This window comes from Planococcus citri, chromosome 4 (assembly GCF_950023065.1).
Source record: "Planococcus citri chromosome 4, ihPlaCitr1.1, whole genome shotgun sequence".
NCBI lineage: Eukaryota > Metazoa > Arthropoda > Insecta > Hemiptera > Pseudococcidae > Planococcus > Planococcus citri.
Genome location: NC_088680.1, coordinates 71,408,067 through 71,434,877, shown reverse-complemented (window position 1 = coordinate 71,434,877; position 26,811 = coordinate 71,408,067). Strand labels below are relative to the sequence as shown.

At 36.9% G+C, this 26,811-nt stretch overlaps 1 protein-coding gene across 1 annotated transcript in view; it reads left to right on the top strand.

The window, feature by feature from the left end:
• foxo (forkhead box, sub-group O) overlaps positions 1 to 24,207 on the top strand; it is a 100,176-nt gene extending 75,969 nt beyond the window's left edge. The window contains exons 3-6 of the mRNA XM_065364490.1: positions 1,802 to 2,094; positions 22,752 to 23,088; positions 23,185 to 23,502; positions 23,990 to 24,207. Of these exons, the coding sequence (XP_065220562.1) occupies positions 1,802 to 2,094; positions 22,752 to 23,088; positions 23,185 to 23,481 (927 nt within the window). The 3' untranslated portion in view covers positions 23,482 to 23,502; positions 23,990 to 24,207. The remainder of the gene's footprint in view (positions 1 to 1,801; positions 2,095 to 22,751; positions 23,089 to 23,184; positions 23,503 to 23,989) is intronic.
• The last annotated feature ends 2,604 nt before the right edge of the window (positions 24,208 to 26,811 follow it).

The window sequence follows — 26,811 nt, the reverse complement described above, 5'->3', positions numbered from 1 at the left end:
AGCTGAAATTTACTCTACACTCCAATTTTAACACCCTCTAAAGACGACTTCAGATGGGTTCAAGTCACTTTAGATCCTCCAGCGACTTTTTTGAAAATTACTGGAGCCTCCAGTAGTTTTTTGAAACTTGAAATTTCCCCAAAATTTCATCAAACTGAGATGGAGAGTCGAAATTCATTCTGCAAACTAATTTCAATACGCTACGAAGTTGACTGCTGGTAGATTTCAAGTCGTTTTGGAGCCTCCAGCGACTTTTTGAAAGGTTGTATTGCGTTTTTTTTGGAGAATTGAAATTTTCTACAAGTAGCTGGAAGCTTCAAAACCATTTGAAACCACCATGTACTCTGCGAAGTACATTTCAGCTTGCCAAGTCCATTTGATAAATTAATGTTGCGGGAATTTCAAGTTTCAAAAAAACTACTGGAGGCTCCAGTAATTTTCAAAAAAGTCGCTGGAGGATCTAAAGTGACTTGAAGGCGTATTGAATTTAGTTTTCAGAGTAAATTTTAGCTTTACAACTTGAATTTCATGGAATTTTGTTTTGTGGGAATTTTCAGATTTCAAAAATCTGCTGGAGGCTTCAGAACTGCTCAAAACGGGTCGAAACCGTTTCCAATCGATTTGGCATGTCGAAAATAGGGTATATCCCAAATTTCAGCTTTCTCGGTCAATTTGGTAAAATTTTGATTTTTTCCCTCATTTTTTGGCCTAAATTGGATTTTCAAAAATTCACCAAAAATCGAAAAACGCACTTTAGCACTTGAAATTTTGACAGGTGATAAATTTTTGCATGATCTTTCGATCTACCTTTGTAAAGTTTGAAAAAGTTCGTGCAATTCTTATGTTAAAACGCAAAATCTGCGATTTCGACTGACCTGTGGACCTGCCAATCAAAATGGCCGCCATTTTGTGAGTGACGCCAACTTTTTTTTGGGCATGTTTGCTTTAAAATGTTCCTTAGGATGTCCCCTTTAAGAAAAAAACTGTCCCGGAGGATCGAGGGGGGAGGGGGGGTGCAATTACTCCTATTGTCATATGCCGGACTAGATGTGCCTTCTGGGCCTTTTGACTATTTAACATTTCCAGTTGCAAAAAAATGATTTCGTGCCTTTTTCGCACAGTTCGATTTTGTGTCAACGCTGGAGAGAACCCCCCCCCCCCTTCTCCCTCCTCCCATAGATGATTCCAGAACAATTCGACTTTTCCGCAGAAAATTAATGATAAAAATTGTTGAAGGTAATGAAGGTTCCAGAATTTTGTTCAAAACTCAATTGAAGGAATTGTGGAGTGTCTGCTTCCTGAATTGTTTCTAAACAGGAAAACAATTCAACTTTGTGTTTAGTATTCGATATCACGACGAATGTTCGGTTCAGGAATTCGTGAAATTAGCACGTGGTTGTGGAGGTACATACACGAACTTATTATCGATGTCAGCTTCGATCGAAACTTCATATTATTATGCTGTATGCAGTATACACTAGACTAATCAGCGAGTATAGTGACGAAGCTTGATATACTTTTGTGTAATTGTGCGAGTATGTTGTTCAGGAGATATGCGGCGTGCATTACGCTGAAAGTTTACGATTGCAACTCACGTAGTTGAAAGTTACGTGTACTTGTGCTTCTCGATGCAACAGTGTATACCTATACGAGTAGAATACACCTATTACCTGGCTACAAAAATGTACATAAATGTATTACATAGCTAACTAGTCTCGGTCATACGATTACGATTACGAATTACGATTCCTTGCGAGCAGCTAACTTATATACACGTTCGATGTTTATTTGTGTGTTTCAGAATTCCATTCGGCATAATTTATCGTTGCATAATCGTTTCATGCGCGTACAAAACGAAGGCACCGGCAAATCGTCGTGGTGGATGCTGAATCCGGACGCCAAGCCGGGCAAGTCGACGCGTCGAAGAGCCACCTCGATGGAAACGTCGAAATTCGAAAAACGCCGAGGACGCGTTAAGAAGAAGGTGGATGCTTTACGGAATGGTCTCGCTGAGACTAACGTTAGTCCAAGTTCTTCAATTTCTGAAACCGTTGATCTCTTCCCTGACTCACCATTGCTCGGTTTCCAAGCTAGGTGAGTTGTATAATCCGTCATATAAGTACATAATTATGTATGTAGTATACGTAGGGTGTACCTTATTTTGTCAAGTTGGAATTTCCCACCGCCCATCTACCAAAGTTGTTACCTAGGTTGAGAAAATAATTTCTCTGGCCCTTCAAACCATAATAGACACCTAGCAAGGAGCTCCTATAAAGTTGAAAAAAACCACAAAAAAAGAGAGAGTAAGAATAAATCGAAATCAGGGGAAATGTTTGAAATTATCTCGATTCCTTCTAGAATTTGTTCTATGTAACCCTCTTTTCAAGAAAAAACTGTCGTTGGACCCTAAATTGATGCTGGCTCTTTTGTACGGAGTCCTCCAAATTTGGAAAACATAAAAAAATATTAAAAATTGATGTCTGTAGAATTGTTTTTGGAAATTATTTTTATTGGCAGAATTTTTCTAAATTAGCAAATTTTTGAAAAAAAAACTCCCTGGGTCCTTCAAATGATGTTGGTTCTTTTGTATAAAGTTCCCAAAGTTGAAAAATATCGAAATTGGTGTAAAATTGATGTCTGCAGGTACAAATTAATTGAAAATTTTTCATCTCTGAGCAGAATACTTCCAAACGGGCCCTTTTTTCACTTCTTTTTTGGAGGCACGCCAATTCTCATAATTTTTTGTACCCACTCTTCAGCTCAAAACCACCAAAAAAATTGATTTTCGATTTATCTGTTTAGAAAGTCCTCTTTTTGTTCCAAAGATCCTGTGTTTTCCTGCCAAATTTGCCCGAATCAAAAAGTGTCAAAAAACGTCAATTTTCGGCAAAATAGTCAATAAGTGTCAGAAAATTTTCCATTTTTTGTAAAATCATCAGAGGCCAATTTTTTTCAAAATTGTCAAACAATCCTGTTCTTTCCAAGATTTCCCCAAAAAAAACCACTACTTTTGCCAAAATTGTCGAAAAATTCAAGTTTTTTATGTAAAAATTGTCAGAGAGGCAATTTTTGGCGAGTTGACGAAAAGTTGTAATATCTACCTATATAAGTATGTTTTCGTCAAATTTCTCAGGAAGTTATTTATTGATGAAATAGTCAAATGGTGGTCATTTTTGCCTTACCTGCCTAAAAAGGTCCTCTTTTTGTTCCAAAAATCCAGTTTTTTGCCAAAGTTTTTTTGTGAAAAATTTGCCCACGTCAAAAAGGGTCAAACACCGTCAATTTTCGGCAAAATAGTCAAGAAGTATACATTTTCGATAAAATTGTCAAAGGGGTCAATTATTGCCAAAATTATCAAACAGTCCAGTTTTTGCCAAGATTGCCCAAAACATCCACTGCTTTTGCCAAAATTACTAAAAAAATCTCCGTTTATTGTCAAAATTCTCAGGAAGTAAATTTTTCGATACAGTAGTCAAGTTGTCGTAATTTTTGTTGCAATTGGTCAGAATTTTTTTTTTTTGTCAAAACGTCCAAAAAGCATTGATTTTTACCTTGCCTGGCTGAAAAGTTCTTGTTTAAAAGTTTGCCAAACGAAAATCCTGTTTTTTACAAAATTGCTTTTTTTCATCCCAAATTCTATCATTTTTTTCAGTTTTTGTTGCAATTTTTCGATATTTTTGAGATTTGATCACCTATGTAGAGACTTTCAAAGTTGAAAAAACTTTTAAAAATTGAATAAATTAGTGTTTTTTTAAATTTAATCTCTCAGATTTCTTTCAAATGACTTTCTCTTCCAGAAAAAACGCTTTACCTGTTTACAAGATGTTTCATTTTCATGATGGAAATTGGCAATTAACGTCGAAAGTGATCAATTACTGAAATCAATCTCTTGATCTCCCAACACAATGAACTGGACTACGTAGTTTAACTCATTTCAAGTATAATAAAATTTGAAAATCCAAAATTGTAACTTTATAACTATGAAATTAATTTTTCAACAGATCAAAAATTATTTTTAGAAACTTACAACAGGGATTATGTTCCACTTTTTCATCGTGGAAGTTGGGGGGGGGGGGGGTGTTTGGAAACATTAAACGGTGATTTTGTAATGAAGATGGACCTAATCCAAGGATTTAAAAAAAAATGTAGACATGAAAATATCAAATTTTTTTCCTTCATTTTTTGAAGAAAGGGACAAGTTCCGTCCTTTTCATCGTGTAGAAGAGTGAAAAATATTCAACAATATTTCTAATGAAAATGGACCAAATTTTAAGATTAGGACTAGGAGGTAAAAAATGTAAAAAATTACCATTTTTCAAATTTTTTATATATTTTGAGAACTTCAGGTGGGGGGGGGGGAGGGGGCTTCCCGGCACGACTGATTTTTACTAAAATGGTTGGAGACATTTTTCTCATGAAACCCGATAACTTCAGGGAGTTGAACAAATATTTTTTTCCCAAGTAAGTAGTTATAGATTAGAGCTCTCCCCTCTGATCCACAAGATGATCATGAGTGGTGATGGGGGGGTTGACTAAGTTGTTGGAAATACAAAGTTCGCGAGTTGGAAAATTTTCTCCGATATTTCGATATTTTCATATTTTGTAAAATTAGAGGGGCTCACCGGCAACACTTAATTTTCCACCGAGGGGACTGAAAGTTTCATGGCGTAATTTTCTCACCCGAGGTAACAACTTTAGAGGATGTGAGCGAAAAAAAAAACGAAGAAAAATGTTCCATCACATATGATAAGGTACACCCTAATGTACATAGTATAAATATTATCAAGTGCTAGTGTGATTCTGTGGTGGGTCGTTTTTCTATTATTTTTTGACATGAAAATGTTTTTTGCTCCGAGTCTGTCGAAATTTGCATCACACCAACTTGAGATTTTTTAAGAATTACTTGGTTCAATTTTTGGCAAATTCAAGTAAGCTAATCTTGAATAGTGAAATTTTTCATCTCGAGTGTGACTTTTGAAACATTGGAAATTTCAATTTCCAGTAAAAATTGCGAACAGTTTCGAGATGATTTTTGACCAATATAGATTACAGCTGATTACGAGAAAGAAAGATTTTAAGAAAATACTTACAGTACCACGAAACGTAGCAACAACACCCGAATATAAGCCGACGATGCGAAATTAAAGCATGTTTTTCACCTGTGTACTGTTTACAAACAACGCGACGTGTTCTTCGCCCCTGCAGCCATCTCCTGCCCATAGTTGAACCTGATCGAGGTGGTCGATTGGTCGATGCGTAATTTGTCGTGTGACTATGTAGGGTTAGGAGTGCGAGTTGTGAGACCCCGGATACCGGATACGGACGCCCGCGAAATTACTCATTTTGCCCGCTAGAGCGTCTCGTCGTGAGGAGCACCAAGCGCCGGCCAAAATTACATTCGGCGTTTGTTTTTAGCGGGAAAATTCGCGCAGAAAACACGTTTTTTCTCTAACCAAGGCCAAGTTCATTCATCAAATTTGTTGATGTTTACCTTCGTCGGTCGTGGTCGTGGTCGTGGTCGCGGACGACGACGCAGGACGCGGACGAGGCGCGCCCGCGCCCACCGCACTTCTCTCTCTCTCTCTCTCTCTCTCTCACTTCGAACGCCGAAATTTTCGTGTACAAATACGTACGACGTATTGGTGTATAGTGTATAGTGTATAGTATACGTACTGTACATTACGTACGTACACCAATATACAATATACATACCAGTACGTGTTACTTACGCGTTAACTAAGGTCACGACTTTCTACGTATCGTATATGAAATTTAATGAATGTGTATTTGTGTCTGTGTGTTTGGGTATAATGTAGATATAGGTACGTAGTAATGTGCTTTACGTAGCGAGCTTGTACGTATTTACATTGTAGATATGTCGATGTGTGTCTGTGTGTATAGCGCCAAGTGTACGAAAATTAAGCAGAAACAGCGAACGAAAGCAGGGTGGGAGGGGGGGGGGGATCTGAAAATACCCTCCGTCTACAGCTATAATATACTCGTATATCTATACAGTGTACCCGATTTCGACGAAATTTTTCATTCGTCACAATCGAGTCGCAATTTTTTTTCTCGTCTCGTTCACGGTTCAGTCTATACTCGTATAGCGTCGTCGCGCGCATCCGAATTGAAAATTGGTTCCGTCGTTGTCGGAGGGACAGGGATTAGCGCGGAGCTTTTCAATTTTCCTCGACTGCTCAAAAGTTTCTACGTCGTCGTCGTCGTCGTCGTCGTGACGTAGTAGTCGATTCTTTTTCTGAGTTTTTCAGCTGGTGTATTTTTAGTATACGCTGTCGTCGATTACCGCAATACCAAGAGGGTAGGTAGGTTAGGTATCTACCTAGATATTGGTATTCGCTATTCGCACAGAATCAGAATGAAACGGCTCGGCTCGGCTCGGCTGTCGTTGGGTTTTCAAAGCTATGTGGATGGGGTGTGGCGCGACTCAGCGCGCCAAATACGACGTAGTTTATATTTTTTACGTGTTGTAAAATTTATAACGAGATATGACGGGCATGCTACTACTCGTATACGAGTATAAATGCGCTACATGGACGCTATCCAAGTGATAAGACCGTATAAACGCGATCAATTTTACTCGTATTTGCGAAATACACTCGTACAATTGGCATTGTTTCGTCGTGTTTCATCAATTCTGAAAATCTCGCCGTGAACTTGCCCTCCCATGTTGCCGTGCTGGTGCATTTCCATACTTACGCGTAGTTACGCAAATTGTCTACCTACGTTTGTGGTTTGTGTACGTTCGATAGTCACATTTTATTCATATAGATAGGTATCTGTGGAGAAAAATTAACCTAACTTGTCTTCACTTGGTGCATACGCGTGTAGTACCTGCCTGCCTAATTAACAATTAGTAATGCCAAGTTGATATTTCAATCGCGTATTGCGTTTCATTCAAGTGCACCGACATTCGTCTTATAAGAACTGAATTAGATGCGGGTAATTGGCTACGAGACACGAGTACACTACCTATAGAGGTACATATTTGCTACTACACGTGCAATGTATGAACATCTGCTCACTCGCTCACTATTACGTAACATTCAAGTAGTACCTTACCTACCTACCTACCTACCCTAAACGCGCAGGCATTCAAACGGTGATATTTTGTTGACGCGAAAGAGGAGAGAAACGATTTTGAGGATCGGTTTGAATTCAGATTTTCAAGTGTAAAAGCTATGGGGGCTTCTGCGCCAGGAGGAAGACGTTTAATCGACCTTTCCAGCTATAAAACCAAATGAGACGTGGTGGATTCTAGTTTTTTGAAAACCGTGAAAAACTAAGACGAGTATTCTGGTTTGAGATACGAGAGACTTGAAAATGGCTGGAAAAAAGGTTTAAAGGCTCTTAGGCTCTCGAATGCGAAATTTCAGAAGCCCCAATTTTCGCCGAATGTCCGACATGTCTTCATTTTTTACCAAAATATTTTTTTCTCATTGCCGAAGAATAAGTTTTGTTTTTCGTAAAATTGTAAAAAGAAGTTACAATATTTTTGCCTAAACTGTCAAAATCCTCTATTTTTTGCCATAATTGCGAGTAAGTCCCATTTTTTGTTCAAAATTGAAAAATAAGTCTTCAAAATTGTCCAAAATTTTTGAAACTTCCTCATTTTAGTCAAAAAATTGTTTTTTTTATTGGCAAATCAATGTTTTGTTTTTTGCCAAAATTGGTATTAGTCCGGCATATGACAATAGGAGTAATTGCACCCCCCCCCCCCGCTGATCCTCGGGACAACTTTTTTCTTAAAGGGGACATGCTAAGGAACATTTTAAAGCAAACTTGCCCAAAAAAAAGTTGGCCTTACTTACAAAATGGCGGCCATTTTGATTGACAGGTCAGCCGAAATCGCAGATTTTGCGTTTCAAAATAGGACTTGCACAAAATTTTTCAAACTTTACAAAGGTAGATCGAACGATCATGCAAAAATTCATCACCTGTCAAAATTTCAAATGCTAAAGTGCGTTTTTCGATTTTTGGTGAATTTTTGAAAATCAAATTTAGGTCAAAAATGAGGGAAAAAATAAAAATTTTACCAAATCGATCAAAAAAGCTGAAATTTGGGATATACCCTATTTTCGACACGCTAAATCGATTGGAAACGGTTTCAACCCGTTTTGAGCAGTTCTGGAGCCTCCAGCAGATTTTTGAAACTCGAAATTCCCACAAAATTCCATCGAATCGGACTTGTAAAGCTGAAATCTATTCTGCAAACTAATTTCAATACGCTACGAAGTACTGCAGGTGAATTTCAAGTCATTTTAGAGCCTCCAGCGACTTTTTTGAAAATTCCTGAAGCCTTCAGCAGGTTTTTGAAACTTTAAATTTTCACAAAATTTCATCAAATGGAGATGGAAAGCTGAAATTTACTCTACACTCTAATTTTAACACCCTCTGAAGACGACTTTAGGTGGGTTCAAGTCATTTTAGGGCTTCCAGCGACTTTTTTGAAAATTACTGGAGCTTCCAGCAGATTTTTGAAACTTTAAATTTTCACAAAATTTCATCAAACGGAAATGGAAAGCCGAAATTTACTCTACACTCTAATTTTACAGGGTATCTAACAGGTACTGCAAGTAGTGAAAGTAGTGAAAAAGTAGTGATTTTTAAAATGGGTAGTGAAAGTAGTGAAAAAGTAGTGAATTTTGTCAAAAAGGTAGTGAAAAAATGAAAAAAATTCAAATTCGTTCCTTTTTTTCGATCTTTATTCCGTAGAAAAGAGCTCATTTGTCGATTTTTTTAGAGCTTGAATTACACATTTTTGAGAGCTTCTGCCCTCGCTTCGCTTGGGCTGTTTATGCTTTTTCCCCATGAGAAATTATTGTTCAAATTCAAGAAATGTTCAAAGTTTGAATCAGAAAAATAAACTCCTCCCTGCATGAAGAAATTTTTTTTTCACTTCTCGAAACATGAATTTTTGAAAGCTTCTGCCCTCGTTTTGCTCAGGCTCGTTTGCTTTTTTTTCAATTTTGAATTTTTCAAAAAAAAAATCATTTGAACTTAAAAATTTTGAAGCAACGTAATAAACTTCTTAGGTATAATTAACCAATTCAACACACAAAAAAATCATTGTTTTTTACATTATGTACCTCCCTCTCGAAATAAAAAATTTGGTTTGTTAAAAAAAAGTTTTTTATTCGCTCAATTTCATTACATGAGCACAAACCTTTAGCGTGAAAAAAATCAAAAATTGAAATGATAAAATTATATTTTCGACATCCGCTTGCTTGAAAAAAATCTGGGGATGTTGAAGACATTGGAAAACAAAAAGCGAAAAATTCTAATGTAAAATTTTGCCTCCCTCCGGCTTCTTTTTTTAATAAAATCTGTAGTGTTTAAAAAATGTCCTGCAAAAGTCCTGATTTTTTATTTTGAAATTTTGTTTGACACCTTGTCTTATAACGAATGTAATGAGCTCGTTTATTTGTATTGTTTTTTTTTTCAATAATTTCACTGAAATTACAAATTTTCTGTCAGTTTCAATTTTTTTAAAAATTTCATGTGAAAAATTTGACTTGGTAATTTTTTGTGTTGGGAGGGGGGGGCGGTGGTCGAGTGGATGGCATTCTGAAAATTTGGTTGAAAAAGGGTAGTGAAAAAGTAGTGATTTTTTCAAAAAAAAATCCGTTAGATACCCTGTTTTAACACCCTATGAAGACGACTTCAGGTGGGTTCAAGTCATTTTAGAGCCTCCAGCGACCTTCTTGAAAATTACTGGAGCCTCCAGTAGATTTTTGAAACTTGAAATTACCCCAACATTAATTTATCAAATGGAGTTGTCAAGCTGAACTTTATTTCGCAGACTACATGGTGGTTTCAAATGGTTATGAAGCTTCCAGCTACTTTTAGGAAATTTCAATTTTCCAAAAAAACGTCGCTGGAGGCTCCAAAACGACTTGTAATTTACCTGCAGTACTTCGTACCGTATTGAAATTAGTTTTTAGAATAAATGTTAGCTTTATAACTCCAATTTGATGGAATTTTGTGGGAATTTCGAGTTTCAAAAATCTGCTGAAGGCTCCAGAACTGCTCAAAAAGAGTTGAAACCGTTTCCAATCGATTTGGCGTGTCGAAAATAGGGTATATCCCAAATTTCAGCTTTCTTGGTCAATTTTGTAAAATTTTGATTTTTTCCCTCATTTTTGGCCTAAATTGGATTTTCAAAAAATCACCAAAAATCGAAAAACGCACTTTAGCACTTGAAATTTTGACAGGTAATGAATTTTTGCATGATCTTTCGATCTACCTTTGTAAAGTTTGAAAAATTTTGTGCAAGTCCTATGTTGAAACGCAAAATCTGCAATTTCGGTAAGGCACTTGAGTAAGGCCAACTTTTTTTGGGGCAAGTTTGCTTTAAAATGTTCTGTAGGATGTCCCCTTTACTTTAAGAAAAAAGTTGTCCCGGAGGATCGGCGGGGGGGGGGGTGCAATTACTCCTATTCTCTTATGCCGGACTGTAAAAGAGTCCCTTTTTTGCCAACAAGAAATGAAAAAAATATTGTTTTTTCACGTTTCAAAATCCGACCTTTCGAAAGCATTCGATCCCCCCCCCCCGCTGGTTATCAGAACAATTTGTTTCTCTTTTCCGGTATGAAAAAATGCCATATTTTGAGCCTTCAAAACTTCAAAAATGAAGAAAAAAATTTGTATGGTGAAAAAAAAAGTTGCAGGATTTTGATCATAATATAATAATTCATTCTTAGAACTTCATTTCCAGTTGAAAATTCACTCGAAAAATATTTCAGCTCCAAGGATTCCCAAAAGGGGCACATTTTCGACAAAATCGTTGATTTTACTCTTTCCAAAAACAAGATTTTTGTGGCAATTTTGGAGGAGTAAAAAACCGGATCTTTTTTTAGCAATTTGGGTAACTCAAAAATCTGCGCTTTTCGAATACATATTTTGGTTAAAATTTGGTGCGAAAGTAGGATAACAGGATAAGTACGAGTATAGTAGGTATACTTGAGACTTCGGACACCCGGTTTTTTCACTCAATTTAAAGTTGAAAAGGATACAGAAATTAGGGGAAGGAAAATAGTTTCGTTTGTTTTTGAGAGAAAAATTGAAAAATCTTATACTCGTAGTTACGTTGTGTTTCAAATTTTCGATTCAACGTTTCAGCCCGACTCGCGACTACGCTCGTAATAATGCACTATTAGTGCATGTTCTGGTTTTGGTGCGGGTAGGTCCAGGTATCCCTACCTAGAGACTATAGATTTACCTACGTGCGGTGTACGTAGACGTAGTTGATGTGCAATTATTGTACGTGATACGTAATTAATTACGTATGCAGAATCGTAGACGCATCAATTCGATTACGTAATGCCTCGATCGTATTTTAATGTGTGCTTGTCTAATGCCTGTCGACTATCTACGTAGTCGTAGGTATAGGTAAGGTACCATTAGGTATACGTATTATGCACTACAGGGTGTCTAATTAGGCTTGCAACTTGTCTATGGCTTGCGTGCGTGTATCTTACACCTGATGCATGTTAAATTGTCTGGCGTAATTCTGCCCTTGCAGTCGAGTCGAGTTTTGTTTTTGGTTTTGGTTTTTCACGAAAATGCAAACCGCATGGTTTATGTTTTCGTTGTATTTATTTGTGTTTTGCGGTGTGTTGTCTATACTGTTACTGCTACTGCGTCACTCGTGGTCGTGGTCGTGGTCGTGTTCGTGTTGCCATTATACGAACACGAGAAATTTACGAATGGAGTAAAATTCATGCTCGATGAGGTCATAATCGCGTATTCGCGTATACGAAGTACACATACAACTATACGGTCTACGACGACGACGACGAAGGGACGAAGGGACGAGGGAGGCGGGTGTAGTGCGGGGCGCTACGTCGTAGCAAGTTTTTCAATGGCAATTCGAAACTGCGAATGGAAACGAACGACGACGCAGACAGTGGATGGGGATGGAGAATGGGGAATGAGGGACGGGGGTAGGTAGAGGTACGGTTCATATGCGCGTCATAAAAGCTCGCAAAACGTGTAGGGCGACATCGGGTGCGGGCCGCAGGGTTAGCCGAAGAACAAGGCGCCGTTCAATGAAATACGAGTCCAAGTTTCCCTATCCTTGTCCCTATCCCTGTCCCTATCCCGGTCGCAATATCTCCACGATGATTTTGATTACCCTTGGCCGGCTCATCCGGCACCGACAGCACCGCAAAAGACTATACTACAGAACAAGATGCGAAAATTTTCCTCTCGCTGCGCCAGCCTGCCTGCCTTTGTCGCGTTGTCGTCTATTTAATGAAAATACCACCACGAAATTCAGCGGGCGAGCTTTTTTATTCGACCTGACGGACGGACGTGGTGATGAGCGAGGAGCGACGACGACGGGTATTGCGAAAGTTTACGCTCGGCGATGCTTTGGCTTGGCTTGGCTGCCCTCCGCTCCGTCCCGCCATCCCCAGCCCTGTCCAGTGTCCACTATCGCCATGTCGCAGTCGTTTTTCTGGTTCTCTCTTTTATTTTGTAATTATCAGTGACCTTAAAGCGTGTATAGGTACGTGACGATGGCGACGCCGAAGTCGAAGCTTCGCACGTTATTCTTCTTTCTTTCGCCCATTCGAATAAATTTCTCCCGGCCAAGAATACGAACGTATAACGAGATAACGATTATTTTTTCAGCACGAGCGTGTGTGCATCAGGCACCGTTTGCGCCAACGTCCGCGTGATTATCTCTCGTCGTCGTATCGTTATTATCCAATTTTCAAAAGTCGTCTCGAGGTTTTTGACCTTTGCGAGTTAAACGTACAATTTGACTCTTTAACTATCGTAGTGATGACGATGATAAACGATGCGATGTGATACGTGTAGTGTTTACTTCGAGCGAAAATTCCAATTTCCTTTCACGTGAAACACCGAAATGGTGCAATTTCCTTGTTTTAAGGCAAAGCTGATAAATGTCGAAAATTAGGGCGAAGGATCACGAGGAAAAAAACGCGGACTATTTTGACCTAATTCAGCCAAGACCTTTATTTCGAGTTGAAAGTCACTTGGAAAAAATCCAGCTGGAGAGGTTCCCCTGGAAGAGAGATATAGGTCTTCAATGTACACTGCTTTCAGAAACCTACTTTCTTGTCAAAATTATAAACAAGTTTTTTTTTGCCAAAAATTTCAACAAAAAAAATTCGTTTTTTGCAAGATTCAAAGAAATCCTGATTTTTTTTAGGATTTCAAAAAAGTGCTGATTTTTGCCAGAAATTTGAAAAAGTTTCCATTTACTAACCAAAGATCTTGAAAAAAATCCTGATTTTTGGCCAAAAATTGAAAAATAAAGTCGTAATTTTAATCAAGATTTTTTACGAAAATTTTCAAAGAGCCTCGATTTGTTACCAGAGTTGAGAAAATTCCGATTGTTTTTCTGGATTTCGCAGGAGTCATGATTTTTGTCTTGTCAGAATGAAAAGCTCTGGGTATTTTCAGACAGAGTTGAAAAAAAAGTTCTGATTTTTGCTCGAAATGCGAAAAAGTCTCTATTTTCTAACCTGTGCAGAGATTTCAACAAGTCCAGATTTTTTGCCAGAAATTGATATAAGTCGCTGATTCTAGCCGAGAAAGAATTTTTGACAGAAATTTGAGAAAATCTTACTTTTGAAGCGAGAGGTTCTAAAAAGTCTTGATTTTTTGCCAAAAATTCAAAAAAGTTGTGATTTTTTTAAGATTTTAAAGAAAATTATGACTTTTTGCCAGAAATTTGAAAAAGATCTCGATTCTTTTACAGAAATTCAAAGCCGGTCTCAATTCTGAAATCTACCTGATTTTTTTCCAAAAATTCGAAAAAAAATAAGTCGTGCCAGAAAACCCCCTCCACCCACTCTAAGTTCTCAAAATATATAAAAAATCCGAAAAATCTAAAATTTTTCGTTTTTTACCTTCTAACCTTCAAATTTGGTCCATTTTCATTAGAAAAAGTGCCAAATATTTTTCACCCTTCTACACGACGATGAAAAGGGTGGAACTTGAACCATTCCTCGAAAAATTGAAAAAAATGAATATTTTCATGTGCATTTTTTTCAAATCCTTAGATTTGGTCCATCTGCTTCATCAGAAAATCACTGTTTGATACTTTCAATTGGCCCCCCCCCTCACTTCCACGATGAAAAAGTGGAACTTACTTGATCCCTGTCGTAAGTTTCTTTCTGGAAGAGAAGTCATAAACAACTATAATAAAAGAAATCTGAGAGACTGAATTAAAAAAAAAAAGTTCAATTTTTTTGATTTTTTTCAACTTCGAAAGTCTCTAGGTAGATACTTATATAGGTGACCAAATTTCAAAAATATCGAAAAATTGTTACAAAAACTGAAAAAAATGAAAGAATTTGAGATAAAAAAAACAATTTTGTAAAAAAACAGGATTTTCGTTTGACAAACTTTTAAACAAAAAGAGGACTTTTCAGGCAAGGAAAGTAAAGATCAATACTTTTTGGACGTTTTGGCAAAAAAGTAAAAATCTCTAATCAATTGATATAAAAATTAGACCATTTGGCTATTTTATTACAAAATTACTTTCTAAGAATTTTGACAAAAAACGAGAAGACTATTTCGCCAAAAATTGACAGTGTTTTGACTCTTTTTGATTTGGGCAAATTTGGCAAAAAAAAAAATAAATAAATAAAATAACCTTAACAAGCAAGTTTGGCAAAAAAAAAAAACATGATTTTTGGATCAAAAAGAGGATTTTTTTGCAGGCAAGGCAAAAATGACGAATATTTGACGTTTTATTTGACTATTTCATCAATAAATTACTTCTTGAGAATTTTGACAAAAAAATAAAAAAAGTTTTCGCCAACTCGCCAAAAATTGACCCTCTCTGACAATTTTTACAAAAAACGTGAATTGTTCGACAATTTTGACAAAAGTAGTGTTTTTTTGGGAAATCTTGGCAAGAACAAAATTGTTTGACATTGGTAAAAATTGGCTCCTTTGACACTTGATTCGGTCATTTCTAAAACCCCATAAGTCCAAAGACCTAAATTTTTCAGGAGAGACAAAAAACTGTTTCAAGCAAATTCTTACGCGTTAAAGTGAAAACCGATATCAGAAATGGAAAGGGCATACAAAAATACGTATTTTGGGTCAAATTTGGATTTCAAAAGTTTTGCCATCATCGCTATATTACGCCTTGAAGTGCGTGGACTTATGGGGTTTTAAAAATGACCGATATTTTTGTAACTGAATATTGTTTAAAATTTCATCTGAAGGACCTAAAAAGCTTCTAAACCTTTCTAAACAATGAAATTCAATGAAAGGACTGAAAACAGTTCACTTGGGAATAGTTTTTTGGCTGTTTTATAAAAAGAAAAGTGTTTTATTGAAAAAAAAGAACATGAAAAAAGTACAAAAAATCGAATAATAACTTCGAAAAAATGATAGTACGGATGATGCTTTGACACCAACTCATTTTTAAAACCTCGTAAGTCCGGACTTATGGGGTTTTAAAAATGACTTGATTTTGAATCGGAGCAATTTGGCAGGAAAAAATGGTCGAAACAAAAAAATTCCACCGCCAGCCGATAGAGCTCACCACATACTATCAAAATCGTAAAAAAAGTGAAAAACGAAAAATCTGTGACTTATGGGGTTTTAGAAATGACCGAATCACTTATTGACTATTTTGCCGAAAATTTACGCTTTTTGACACTTTATTTTGACTCCAATTTTTGCTAGTTTGAGAAAATCTTGAATTTTCTAACCGATAAATTCAAAAACTTGTGATTTTTTTCAAAATTTTAACGAATACATAAGTCACAATTTTTATCAGTAATTATTCGAAAATGTCTCGATTTTTCAACCGTTGAAGTCTCAATTTTTGGTCAATATTTTACAAAAGTTTCAATGTTTTCCTAAAATTCAAAAAATTTCAATTTTTGTCTAAAATTTGAAAATTTTTTAGTTTTTTGGTAAAAAATTCAAAATATTTTGAATATTTAGGTAAAAATTATGGCATTTTTGAATTTTTGGTAAAAAAAAAATCAATACTCAAATTTTTGGCAAAAATCGAAATTTTATTGCATTTCTGCAAAAAAAAAACCTGCTTTTTTTGAATTTCGGATAAAAAATCAGGACTTTTTTAGTATTGAAACAAAATAAAAAATCAGGACTACCACAATTAGAGTATGAAGTGCGCGATCACTGACGAGTGCGAAGTTCACCGGAACGAGCCGAAGGCGAGTGGATGTTGGAAATTTCAAAAATAGTTTTAAAATCCGCCATAAATTGGAAGCGCACAAATCTTGCAAAGTACATATATTATCGATACAATAAGGTTTAAATTACGAGCTTTTATGGTACACTCGAAATACTCGTAACCCTGTTTGAACGCAATAACCGATATATATGCATATTTTTCGACTATGACGTCATAAAGTACACGATTCGGCGACTATCGACGATATGATTTTTATTGCCATCGCCAGATACACAATCATTATACCTACCTACTACCTACCTACCCTACGAGTACGAACTATAGCAACATGAAAAAATCAAATCGCATCCAAAATAAACAGTTATCGGTCATTTTAATCGTACAGTACTGGTATCTGTGTAGTGTGTGGTATGTATGTGTAATTGTGTAAATGTTATTACGATTTATGATCGCGTGAATTTCCACATACTCGTATATTCACACACACAGAGGTACGAGATGAGTAATTTTCACGATCAAAGGTAAAGCGCCGAAGCAGCAGCTGCACAGTTCGGCAACTGTGAACCGATAATTCGAACGCGATAAATAATATGTAAAAGCTGATACGAGTATAGGTACTTGTAGCTTCTCTAATCGATAAGTATGGTAATTACACCGCATCATCTTTTCTTCTTCTTTTTTTTTCTCTCTCGCCTTTTATCGAATTACCCAACAACATCGGTGGCCTGATGCGATGTACGCATTATGTACTCGTACATTGACGTAAGTAAATTAAAATGACGTAGGTAGAGTGTTTGGACTGTTCGTATTCGTACGACGACGACTGGAAAACCCATTTCGAGTTTTCGACAAATTACACAAACGTATCGAAGCGGAACGGAGAACGGCGAGGCAAAAAATTGCGTAAAATGTTCATCGTTGTCATATTCTTCTTTATTCCATCGTCGTCGAGACGCAATTTTCTTACTGGGAAAATTTCCCCCTGAAGTAAAATACGAGTAGGTAATCGTCGTCGTCGTAGCGACGTTTCGAAAAGCGTGGAAAATTCGTCTGTTACCCTGCTCGTCAGCCTCTGCCTATCCTAGTCCCACACATATTGCGAACGTGTATATTTGTATATGGAACGAAGAACGAAGGCGTTTATAACGGGCCACCGCACGCATTACACCTCACGCCATCCCCACCATGTCCCTCCTCAACGTCAAAGTCAAAATACGAGTACGAGAACCGAGAACGTACGTAAGTAGGCTGATTTTACGTCACCATGTGTCAGCTTTTTCTTCGTCTTGTAAATTACACGTACCCGAGGCCCTTTCGTGCCAAAAAATATCCCTCGAAGTTCTCATCCCGGTATAACTACTCGATATGATGGCGAGGGAGAGGGGAAGGGATCGAAAAATCACGTGAATTTCAATCTTGAAAACAGCTACATTTGAACCCTCGTACGATTTGCTGGAATTCGATGGGGAAAAAAATTAAAATTCAGCTCTTACAAGGTAATGTATTTATAGAGCTTTTTCGATTTTTTTCGGCCTCGACCTACTCGTAAAAATTTCCAGCTATACGCCGGTGCTCAGCTCTCAGTGTAACACAACACAAAATTATAAATTTTCAATACCATACTCCAGAAGCATTAGTCGAAAGTTTCGTTTCACACGATAACTTTTTTCAAAAATTGTTGCAAACGAAACGAAGTCAACTACGTACGAGTAAGCTTCATCTGATGAAAGTTTTTCATCTTATTAGAGTCGTACGACGACATACGAGTATCAGCAGGAAAGTAACATAGGTACACATTTTGATACGACAGGTAACAAATGAGTACGGTGAATTTCTAGCTCAAACACTATATCGAGCCAACCTCGAAATTATCTTCCCATAAAAAGGTCAATGTCGAAGCTTTCACCCCTTTCTTCTCACCTCCTTGCCTCCTCGCCCCCTCACTGTAGCAACGCCACGCTGCCAGCAAAAAGTAAACATTAACGGCTGTCAATTTAGACGACGACGACTACCCCCAGCAAGTTTTTCGTTCTACGTTGCCGGCTTGTTGACGAACACTCGGCCCCGCCTCACAAGAGCCAGAGCCTTTTTCAAACAGGTGAAATTTGTCGATCAAAGGCCGCACGTCAGCCGCAAAAGCGAAACAAACGTGGGCGTTCAACTGTATATATATATATACGATACCGACCTTGCGAGCTTTTCGACAACTTTTCCTATAGCTTTTCTAAATGCGAAATTTAACGAGTCTCGAGTAGGTAAATCGAATATTTACCACCGTATCGGAATAGGTTCGAGTGTAGGCTATATCGAGACCCTTTTAAGGACGTCCTTTATTGTCCTATACTGCCATTCTGCCATTCTGCCACTCTCCGTTTTATCTACCCGGTGCGAGTACAACAGATGGCCTACCTTCGCCAAGCCATAGCCACTCCGTGATTAATCCGCAATCCCACATGAACGCGGTTAATCGAACCTTTGGCGAGTGAATGCGTTGTCAAACCTTTATGTATACGAATACGTAACCTAACCGCAACAAACTCTGGTAATTTTCCATTTTCACCGGCACTTTTAACGAAGAATCGTTTTCTACATTTAATCGAGATAATTTGCCTTTGCTACGAGTGGACTCGACTATAATCAACGTATCTTTCGAAAAAGGAATTTTACTTTTTGTTTACCTCCAAAATTTTTCAACACTTGGTGCAAATTATGGGGTTATTTCGTATCAATTCGACTAAAAAAATGCAAGTTTCATAATTTGCTTTTTTGTTTTTTCTCAAAAGTCAAAAGTCCAAAAAATATTGTAGCAAGAACCGATTAAAATTTTTTTTAGATGAAATTTTCAGTATCTCATTTTAGAGCTGAAATGAACAAACGTAGCTGTTATTGTGGGGGGGGGGGGCAAATCATAAAAATTTTGCAACAATCGCTTGAAAATTTAATGAAATGGTTGTTAAGGATCTTCTTTACTTTGGACAAAACCGAGTTTTAGCAAGAAAGCATGGAATCGAGCATTCCAACATCATGGGACTTGGTTCCTAAACCTCCTGGAAAGCCTGTATTACGTAATCGATGGGTTTTCCGCGTAAAGACGAATTCGAACTGTACAATCGAGAAATATCGCGCTCAATTGGTAGTAAAAGGTTGCAGTTAACGACCCGGAGTTGATTATAATGAAACGTTTGCACCTGTAACTCGCCTCTATACAATAAGATCGTTGTTAGTGATCTCAGTGGCAGAAAATATGATTGTGCGTCAATTTGATGTCTCTGCAGCGTTCCTGAATGGAAAGGTCTAGGAAGAAGTTTACATGTGGCAACCTGACAGTTATAATGATGGTACGAAACAAGTTTGTCAACTGAAAAGCAGCTTGTATGGTTTGAAACAAGCACCACAGTGTTGGAATGCTCAATTTGCTAAAACTCGGTCTTGTCCAAAGTAAAGAAAATCCTTGTGTGTACATCTTCTACATAATGCGAAATGGGAAAATTTGTAAGCTCATTTTAGCTTTATATGTTGACAACGGACTTGCATCTTCAGATGACGAAGAGCTGATGGACGCATTTATTGACGCGTTGCAGTCCGAATTTAAGATCGTTTTGAGAACAGCAGACCAGTTCCTTAGTATTCGAATATCTTGATCATCAAACAGAGATATTTCCTTGGATCAATCGCTGTATATCGAGAAAATCACAAAGCAATTCGGAATGGCTGGCTATAAGCCAGTAGATACTCCAATTGTAAAATGATCTACAAAATCAGACATTGAGAAAACATCTGATTTTCCCTACCAATCAGCAATTGGTGCGCTGCTGTATGTTGCCAGCCAGAGGTACTCGATTTGATATTTCATACGCAGTTGGCGTATTATCGAGATCCCTGGAAAAATCCATCATCCAAAGATGTTAGCTGTTTGAAACACATTATTTGTTACTTGAACAGTATGATAAACTTCAAGTTGGTGTATAAGTTCTATCCAACTGTCAAACAGCTAGAATGTTACAGTGACACAGATTTCACTGGCTGTCCTACTACATCTCGATCAACAACCGGCATTCTGATCAAGTATGCTGATGTGGTGATTTCCTGGATCAGCAAAGGACAGCAGTTGGTAGCTGACTTGAGTTGACTGCCGCTAACGAAGCACCGAAGGAATCCATCTGGATTTCGAGATTATTTTGAGAATTAATCAATCTGTCCGATGTTCCTGTGTTATTGGTGGATAACGAAAATGCCATTTGAATAGCAGAGAATGTCGAATTCCATAGCAGAATGAAGCATATCCAGTGGAAGTACTTCTTCATCCATGACTGAATTCGAGTAAACATGATCAATGTTCAGCATATTCAAACTGAACAGCAATTGGCTGATATACTGACGAAGCCGTTGCCATATCCGAAATTGTATTTTATTAATGTTACAAAAATTGGTCAAAATGAATTGCAAAATTTGACCGAAAAAACAGAAAATGGTCGAATGTCACGAAAACGTAATCAAATGTATGAAAAATGATGTAACATTGGGAGAATTACAAAAAGGTTTTGAAATAGATTGAAAATTGAGATTAAAATCGCTGAAATTTGTCTTAAAATTGATTAAAAACTGACAAAATTGAAACGAAACGTTGAAAATTTTTCAGACTGTAATAAAAACAATCAAAAATTATTAATACCTGGGTAAAGATTGTAAAATTTTGCAAAAAATGTCAGAAATGGCAAAAAATTTACTGAAAGGGTCCAATAATGTGTAAAGAAATAGAATTCAACTGGATAAAAATCATATAATAATATAGTGCCAGAAAAACGACAAAATTGATATGAAAATCATTAAAATTTACTAAGAAGAAATAGACTAAAAAAATATTAAATTGAAGCAAATTTTCAGGAAAGTGCTAAAAATTTGTGAAAATGTACAAAAGTCGACGGAACGTAGCAAAAATTGAAAAAAAAATCATAATAAATACCTCAAAACACTGAAAAAAAAAAGTTTGAAAATTGTGAAAAATTGATCGAATATTATCAAGATTAAAATAATCCATTATTGCAAAAATGTTGGAACAATTTTTATGAAACAACCTTAGCTCGATGAAAATTAAGTATACATACGGTGGTTTTTCAAATAGACCCATTTGTTTGGAGAGTACATATTTTTTATTGAAGAACAACGTTACATAAATGGGGAAATATAACCCTTAACGTGGGATTGTTATTTTTTGATCAAATTGGCGGATGCTTCATGGATTTTTGTATATTTTAATCGTTTGTAAGTTACTTTTTAATGGATTTTTTACAATTTTTTTTTTTTTTTTTGAAAGTTTTTCGCAAATATTCGACCAGGCTTAGTGGAATTTTATCAATTTTGAAATTTGTTTTTTGGCCAATTTTACAGTGTTTTCTACTTTCTATGTTCATTTTGGAACATTTTCGGCGAATTACTGATAATTTTTGGAAAATATTTCGTTACTTTTGCTAAATTAGGGCCATGTTTAGTAAATTAGGGTAATTTGGTAATCCTTGATATCTATGACAATTTTCATTTTTAACATGTTAACTTGAATGCAAAGAACATATCCATGATTTAGATGTTTTTTTACAGAGGAAACAATCTCCTTCATCCTCATTTCATTTAAAAAAAAAAAAAAAAAAAAAAAATTGAAACACGTTATACTTTACAATGAAAAACTCCTGCACTCCTGCTTTTTGATAATTGAGCATTCGATTATCTGTAATTCTTGAAACCAAGCCCAATCGAGTAAGTGAGTTTTCGGTACTTGTCAGTCGAGTTTTGTGTAACGTTGAAAGACGACTGAAAATTTGGAACGATACCGAATAATATGGGCAAAAAATACGCGTGCTACCGTTCAAATACATACATACACGCGCTCGTGAAATAGAAAAAAATCGCACGTGTCCGGGTTCGACGAGGTCGACATTGTGCGACCGTTAACGCGATTTTCCTCCTTACTAATCAATTGGCCCTTTGTGCTGTGAAATGACAGATATAGGTACCTAAATTTTAATATACGAGTAGTAATACACACAACGCACAGAAAATGTGTGGGCTCGAATATTCCGATACAGTATCCAGTATCCAGAATGAATGTAGATGTACCCTGCAGGTAGAGATAGAAGTAGAGGTACATGGTACATGCTTTAGATTCATACGTACGAGTTATTAGCTACCTTTTACCTGTATGGTTATTGTTGGATACGCGTTTCGATTCGATTCGATTCATTAAAATTCGCGCAGAATGTACTCGTAGATAAGATTTGCTGTTTGCCTGTCGAGTTTTACGTCATTGGGCGATGCTGTGGTTGTGGCAGTGGCACGTTTGAAGAGCAGCTTTTTAGCAGGATGCGATGATATGATGTAGTATGTAGTGTGGCCAGTTTATCTGGTTTTCGATGCTTCGTGGTGGAGAATTTGCGATCCATTTTTTTTGTTTAAAAACTGCGTATGGGCAAAAAGTGACGAATATGATAGGGTCCTATGTACTTAGCTACTTACCTTAATTTGATAATGTGTTGGTATGTACGAATGATGACTGATGTTTGTTTTTTTCGGTATGTTACAGCCCTGATTTTCGTACGCGAGCGTCGTCAAACGCATCATCTTGCAGTCGACTATCGCCGATTCCGGCTGTTGAACCAGAATGGACGATGAACTTCAACAATTACCTACCTACCGATCAATTAGCTGGAAACTTAGAACAAAGTATGAAAATAAATAGCTCAGATTCGTTTTTGTATTCGACTTATCAGCCGCAAGCGCAAACGCCGACGCCAGTGCAGCCGACGGCCGCATTTTCGCGGATACCTTTCGGCCAGCAAGTTACCACTTCGTCGAGTCAGAATTGTTTGCTGCATCAGGGGCAGCCTTGTAATTGTCAGCTTTTGTCCGATATTAAACAGGTAAACTATTACGATTGAGACAGCTACTTACCTTACGACATGACTCATCTTGTTTTATAGGACGACGACTAAAAACGATGTTTTTCTTTTGCGCAGAGTTTATCACCTATTACAAGATCTTCAAATTCCAGCCCCGCTACCCAGTACTTAACAGGAATGGATCAAAGTTTAAATTTACTCGACGATTTAAACATCAACATCGAAGCGTTGCATACCGATTTCGAATGCAATGTCGACGAAGTGATCAGGCACGAGTTGAGTATAGGAGGCTCGTTAGATTTCAATTTCGGCGCCGCCATCACCGGCCAGAATCCGCCAACCACTCAGAATACGTCGTCTGCGACCGCCAGCCACGGTCAGCCGACCTTTAACGGACATTCGTGGGTTCATTGATCGTACCCTAAGTTTAGAAAAGTGAGTAAAACGTACTCCCTCTCCGTTAGCCTGCCCTAAGCTACGTATTTTTCCATTTACGAATTCTATACGTCGTCAAAATTTCAATGTTTTGAAGGTTTCCATCAAAATGTCAGCATTCAACGTTGACTAGGCACACCCATGAACCCATCCCTTCTTCCCCTTCCTTATCAAAATTAAAATAATATTGAAATGAAAATCCATTCAAAAGTCCTGCTTTTCTGTCAAAATCACTTTCTTGTTTTTTTTTTGCTGAAATTGCCGAAAAGAAGCCTTGTTTTTTTTCATTTTTTTCAATCGAACTTTATTGCTGGTTTAGCGTTTTATTGTCGGTTCTTTGACGTATTCACAATTGTAATTTGTACACCTACCCATGTAAAATATGTAGTCTTGTAGACTTGTACCTCGCTATTTTATGATTTCATAGCTTGAAGCGCAATATAACAGCAAATATAATCTAATTGACGAATTGAAATTCTGTTCGCAGATTGTTTTAGAAAAAATGAGAGAAGACAGCCGGTTACTCATCGAGAGCATGGCGGGCCGGAGAATCTTTTCAAGTGCCGTAATATAAATTTGTTGTATAAATTTCTTTTTTTTTCTTTTTTTTTTTGATTGTTAAAAAATTAATGTTAACTTACGATTAATTTAATTGTTGATTAAATGGAAACATTTATTAATATATTTTATTTTGTGTGCTGCTCATTCTGTATGTTTTGTTCGAAAATAAATACTTGAATGTTACGTACCTACGCCAAGTATAATAATATTTAGTCTTGTTATCTGCGCGAAATTTTTTTCATTTCGTAATCACGCGTTTCGATCGATTTACTCTGTTAGCGTTGCGAAGTTTATCATCTCGAAAAATTTCTTGTCGGTCGATTAATAATCGACCCAAGTGTATTGTATTGTACGCGGATGTTACGATCGGGTTTTATAGCTTCGTTAAATTAACTATATATAAATGTACATGTAGGTATAAGGTGTATTGTTGCATTATGTACGTATGTGATGTGTGATGTGATAGGGTATACTTTAAATGTTAGTTAAAATCGATGAAATTTTGCCTATAATTTTATTACAAATTGCAGGGCATGATGCGAAGATGAAGAGACGAACGAAGGTTTGATTTAGCAATTGTTCGTTACCTGCTCGCTGGGTAGCTGTAGAATTACAGAATCAATGTTGCCAAAGTCGTAAAAGTTGATCATTGTGAGCAAAGCGAACCGAAGAATCGTCGTATATTTTATGTCAACGTTTTGCGAGCGTTTCGACGAACATGTACGGTTCTTTATTTATGTCGTAGGGTGTAGGTACTTTCAAATATTAGTTGAGATCGATGAAATTTTACAATTATTTTTATGTACAAGTTGCAGCGCGTGATGCGAAGACGAAGAGATAGACCTTTGTATGATTTGGCTATCGATAAGTTCATCGTTGTAAGAAAAGCGAACGGAAGAATCGTCGTGTATATTTGAGTCGACGTTTTGCGAAGAAATTGTGAGTCGAATAAGTTCGTTTTTAATTTTCATTTAATTTTTTGAGAATGACTGAATGAGTGTCATTTGTTTGCAAGTGGATGATTTCCAGAAAATGTTGCTCTTATCTGCGTATGCGCTTATTTATCGTAATTACCAACACGAGTGTTTGCGCGCCAGATTATAGCAAATTTATTCGTATCGGCTATTTTTGAACAGTATTAACGAGGTGAAAATGGAAGAATACGATATAATTAGGTGTAGTCGATACCGCGGCCATTGCCTATTCGTATATTTTATTACCTATTTAGGTGTCTTGAACAAAAGATGTTCCCTATGTAGCGTTGGCAGTGGTCATTTTGACACTGGTCGATGTACTGGCTGCAGCAGTTGTAGTCTCGATGTAGGTATTTTGGTGGTACATATTATCATGCGGACACTTTATTCGCCGCGAACATTTCTACTACAGCTCAAATACACCTTGTGACCGTAACGACGACGTTGGAAACACTTGAGAGGTCGACTGGGGAGGCTGTTTTTGTACAATGGTTGGAACATTTTCATACACTATTTCAGCGCAAATTTCTGGACTACTTGAAATGCTTATGCAGTGATACTCTTATGTGAACAGACACTGTTTCATATTTAAATGATTTAGAAGGTTTGATTGGTAATTGGTTTATTGCTGTAATATGGCCACTTCTTTCACGAAAAAGTCACCAGGGTATGAAGTATGACTTTTCAACGTTCTGGTGAATTCTGGTGACTTCTGGGGAATCAGTCACCGAGATTCACCAGAAGTCACCAAGTTTTCAAAATCGCTCAAATAAGGCCACTTCTTTAATTAAAACGTCACCAGGGTATGAAATATGACTTTTTAAAATTCTGGTGAATTCTGGTGACTTTTGGTAATCAGGCACCGAGATTCACCAGAAGTCACCAAGTTTTCAAAATCGCTCAAATAAGGCCACTTCTTTAATTAAAACGTCACCAGGGTATGAAATATGACTTTTTAAAATTCTGGTGAATTCTGGTGACTTTTGGTAATCAGGCACCGAGATTCACCAGAAGTCACCAGGTTTTCAAAATCGCTCAAATAAGGACACTTCTTTCACCAAAAAGTCACCCGGGTATGAAATATGACTTTTCAACGTTCTGGCGACTTCTGGGGAAACAGTCACCAAGATTCACCAGAAGTCACCAGGTTTCAAAATCGCTCAAATAAGGCCACTTCTTTCACCAAAAAGTCACCAGAGAATGAAATATGACTTTTCAACATTCTGGTGATTTCTGGTGAATTTGGAGACTTTTGGCGAATCAGTCACTGAGATTCACCAGAAGTCACCAGATTTTCAAAATCGCTCAAATTAGGCCACTTTTTTCACCAAAAAGTCACCAGGGTATGAATTATGACTTTTCAACGTTCTGGTGAATTCTGGTGAATGGTGAATCAGTCACCAAGATTCACCAGGAGTCACCAAGTTTACAAAATTGCTGAAATATGGGCACTTCTTCCAAGTCACCAGGGTATGAAATAAGTATGACTTTTCAACGTTCTGGTGAATAATTATGGTGACTTCTGGTGAATCTTGGTGACTGATTCACCAGAAGTCACCAGGTTTACAAAATCTCTCAAATAAGGCCACTTCCAGCCTGCAACATCAAAAAAACGAGAAAACTGTCAGAATATTGTTATTATAGGGGATAAATTATCAGTTTTCTCATTTCTGCATATTTTTCACGTTTTCACTTTTCAATTGTTTTAATATTGCTCTTTTCCTTAATTAAAAAAAAAACACACACTGAAATTGGCCAAATTTGATTTGAGGAA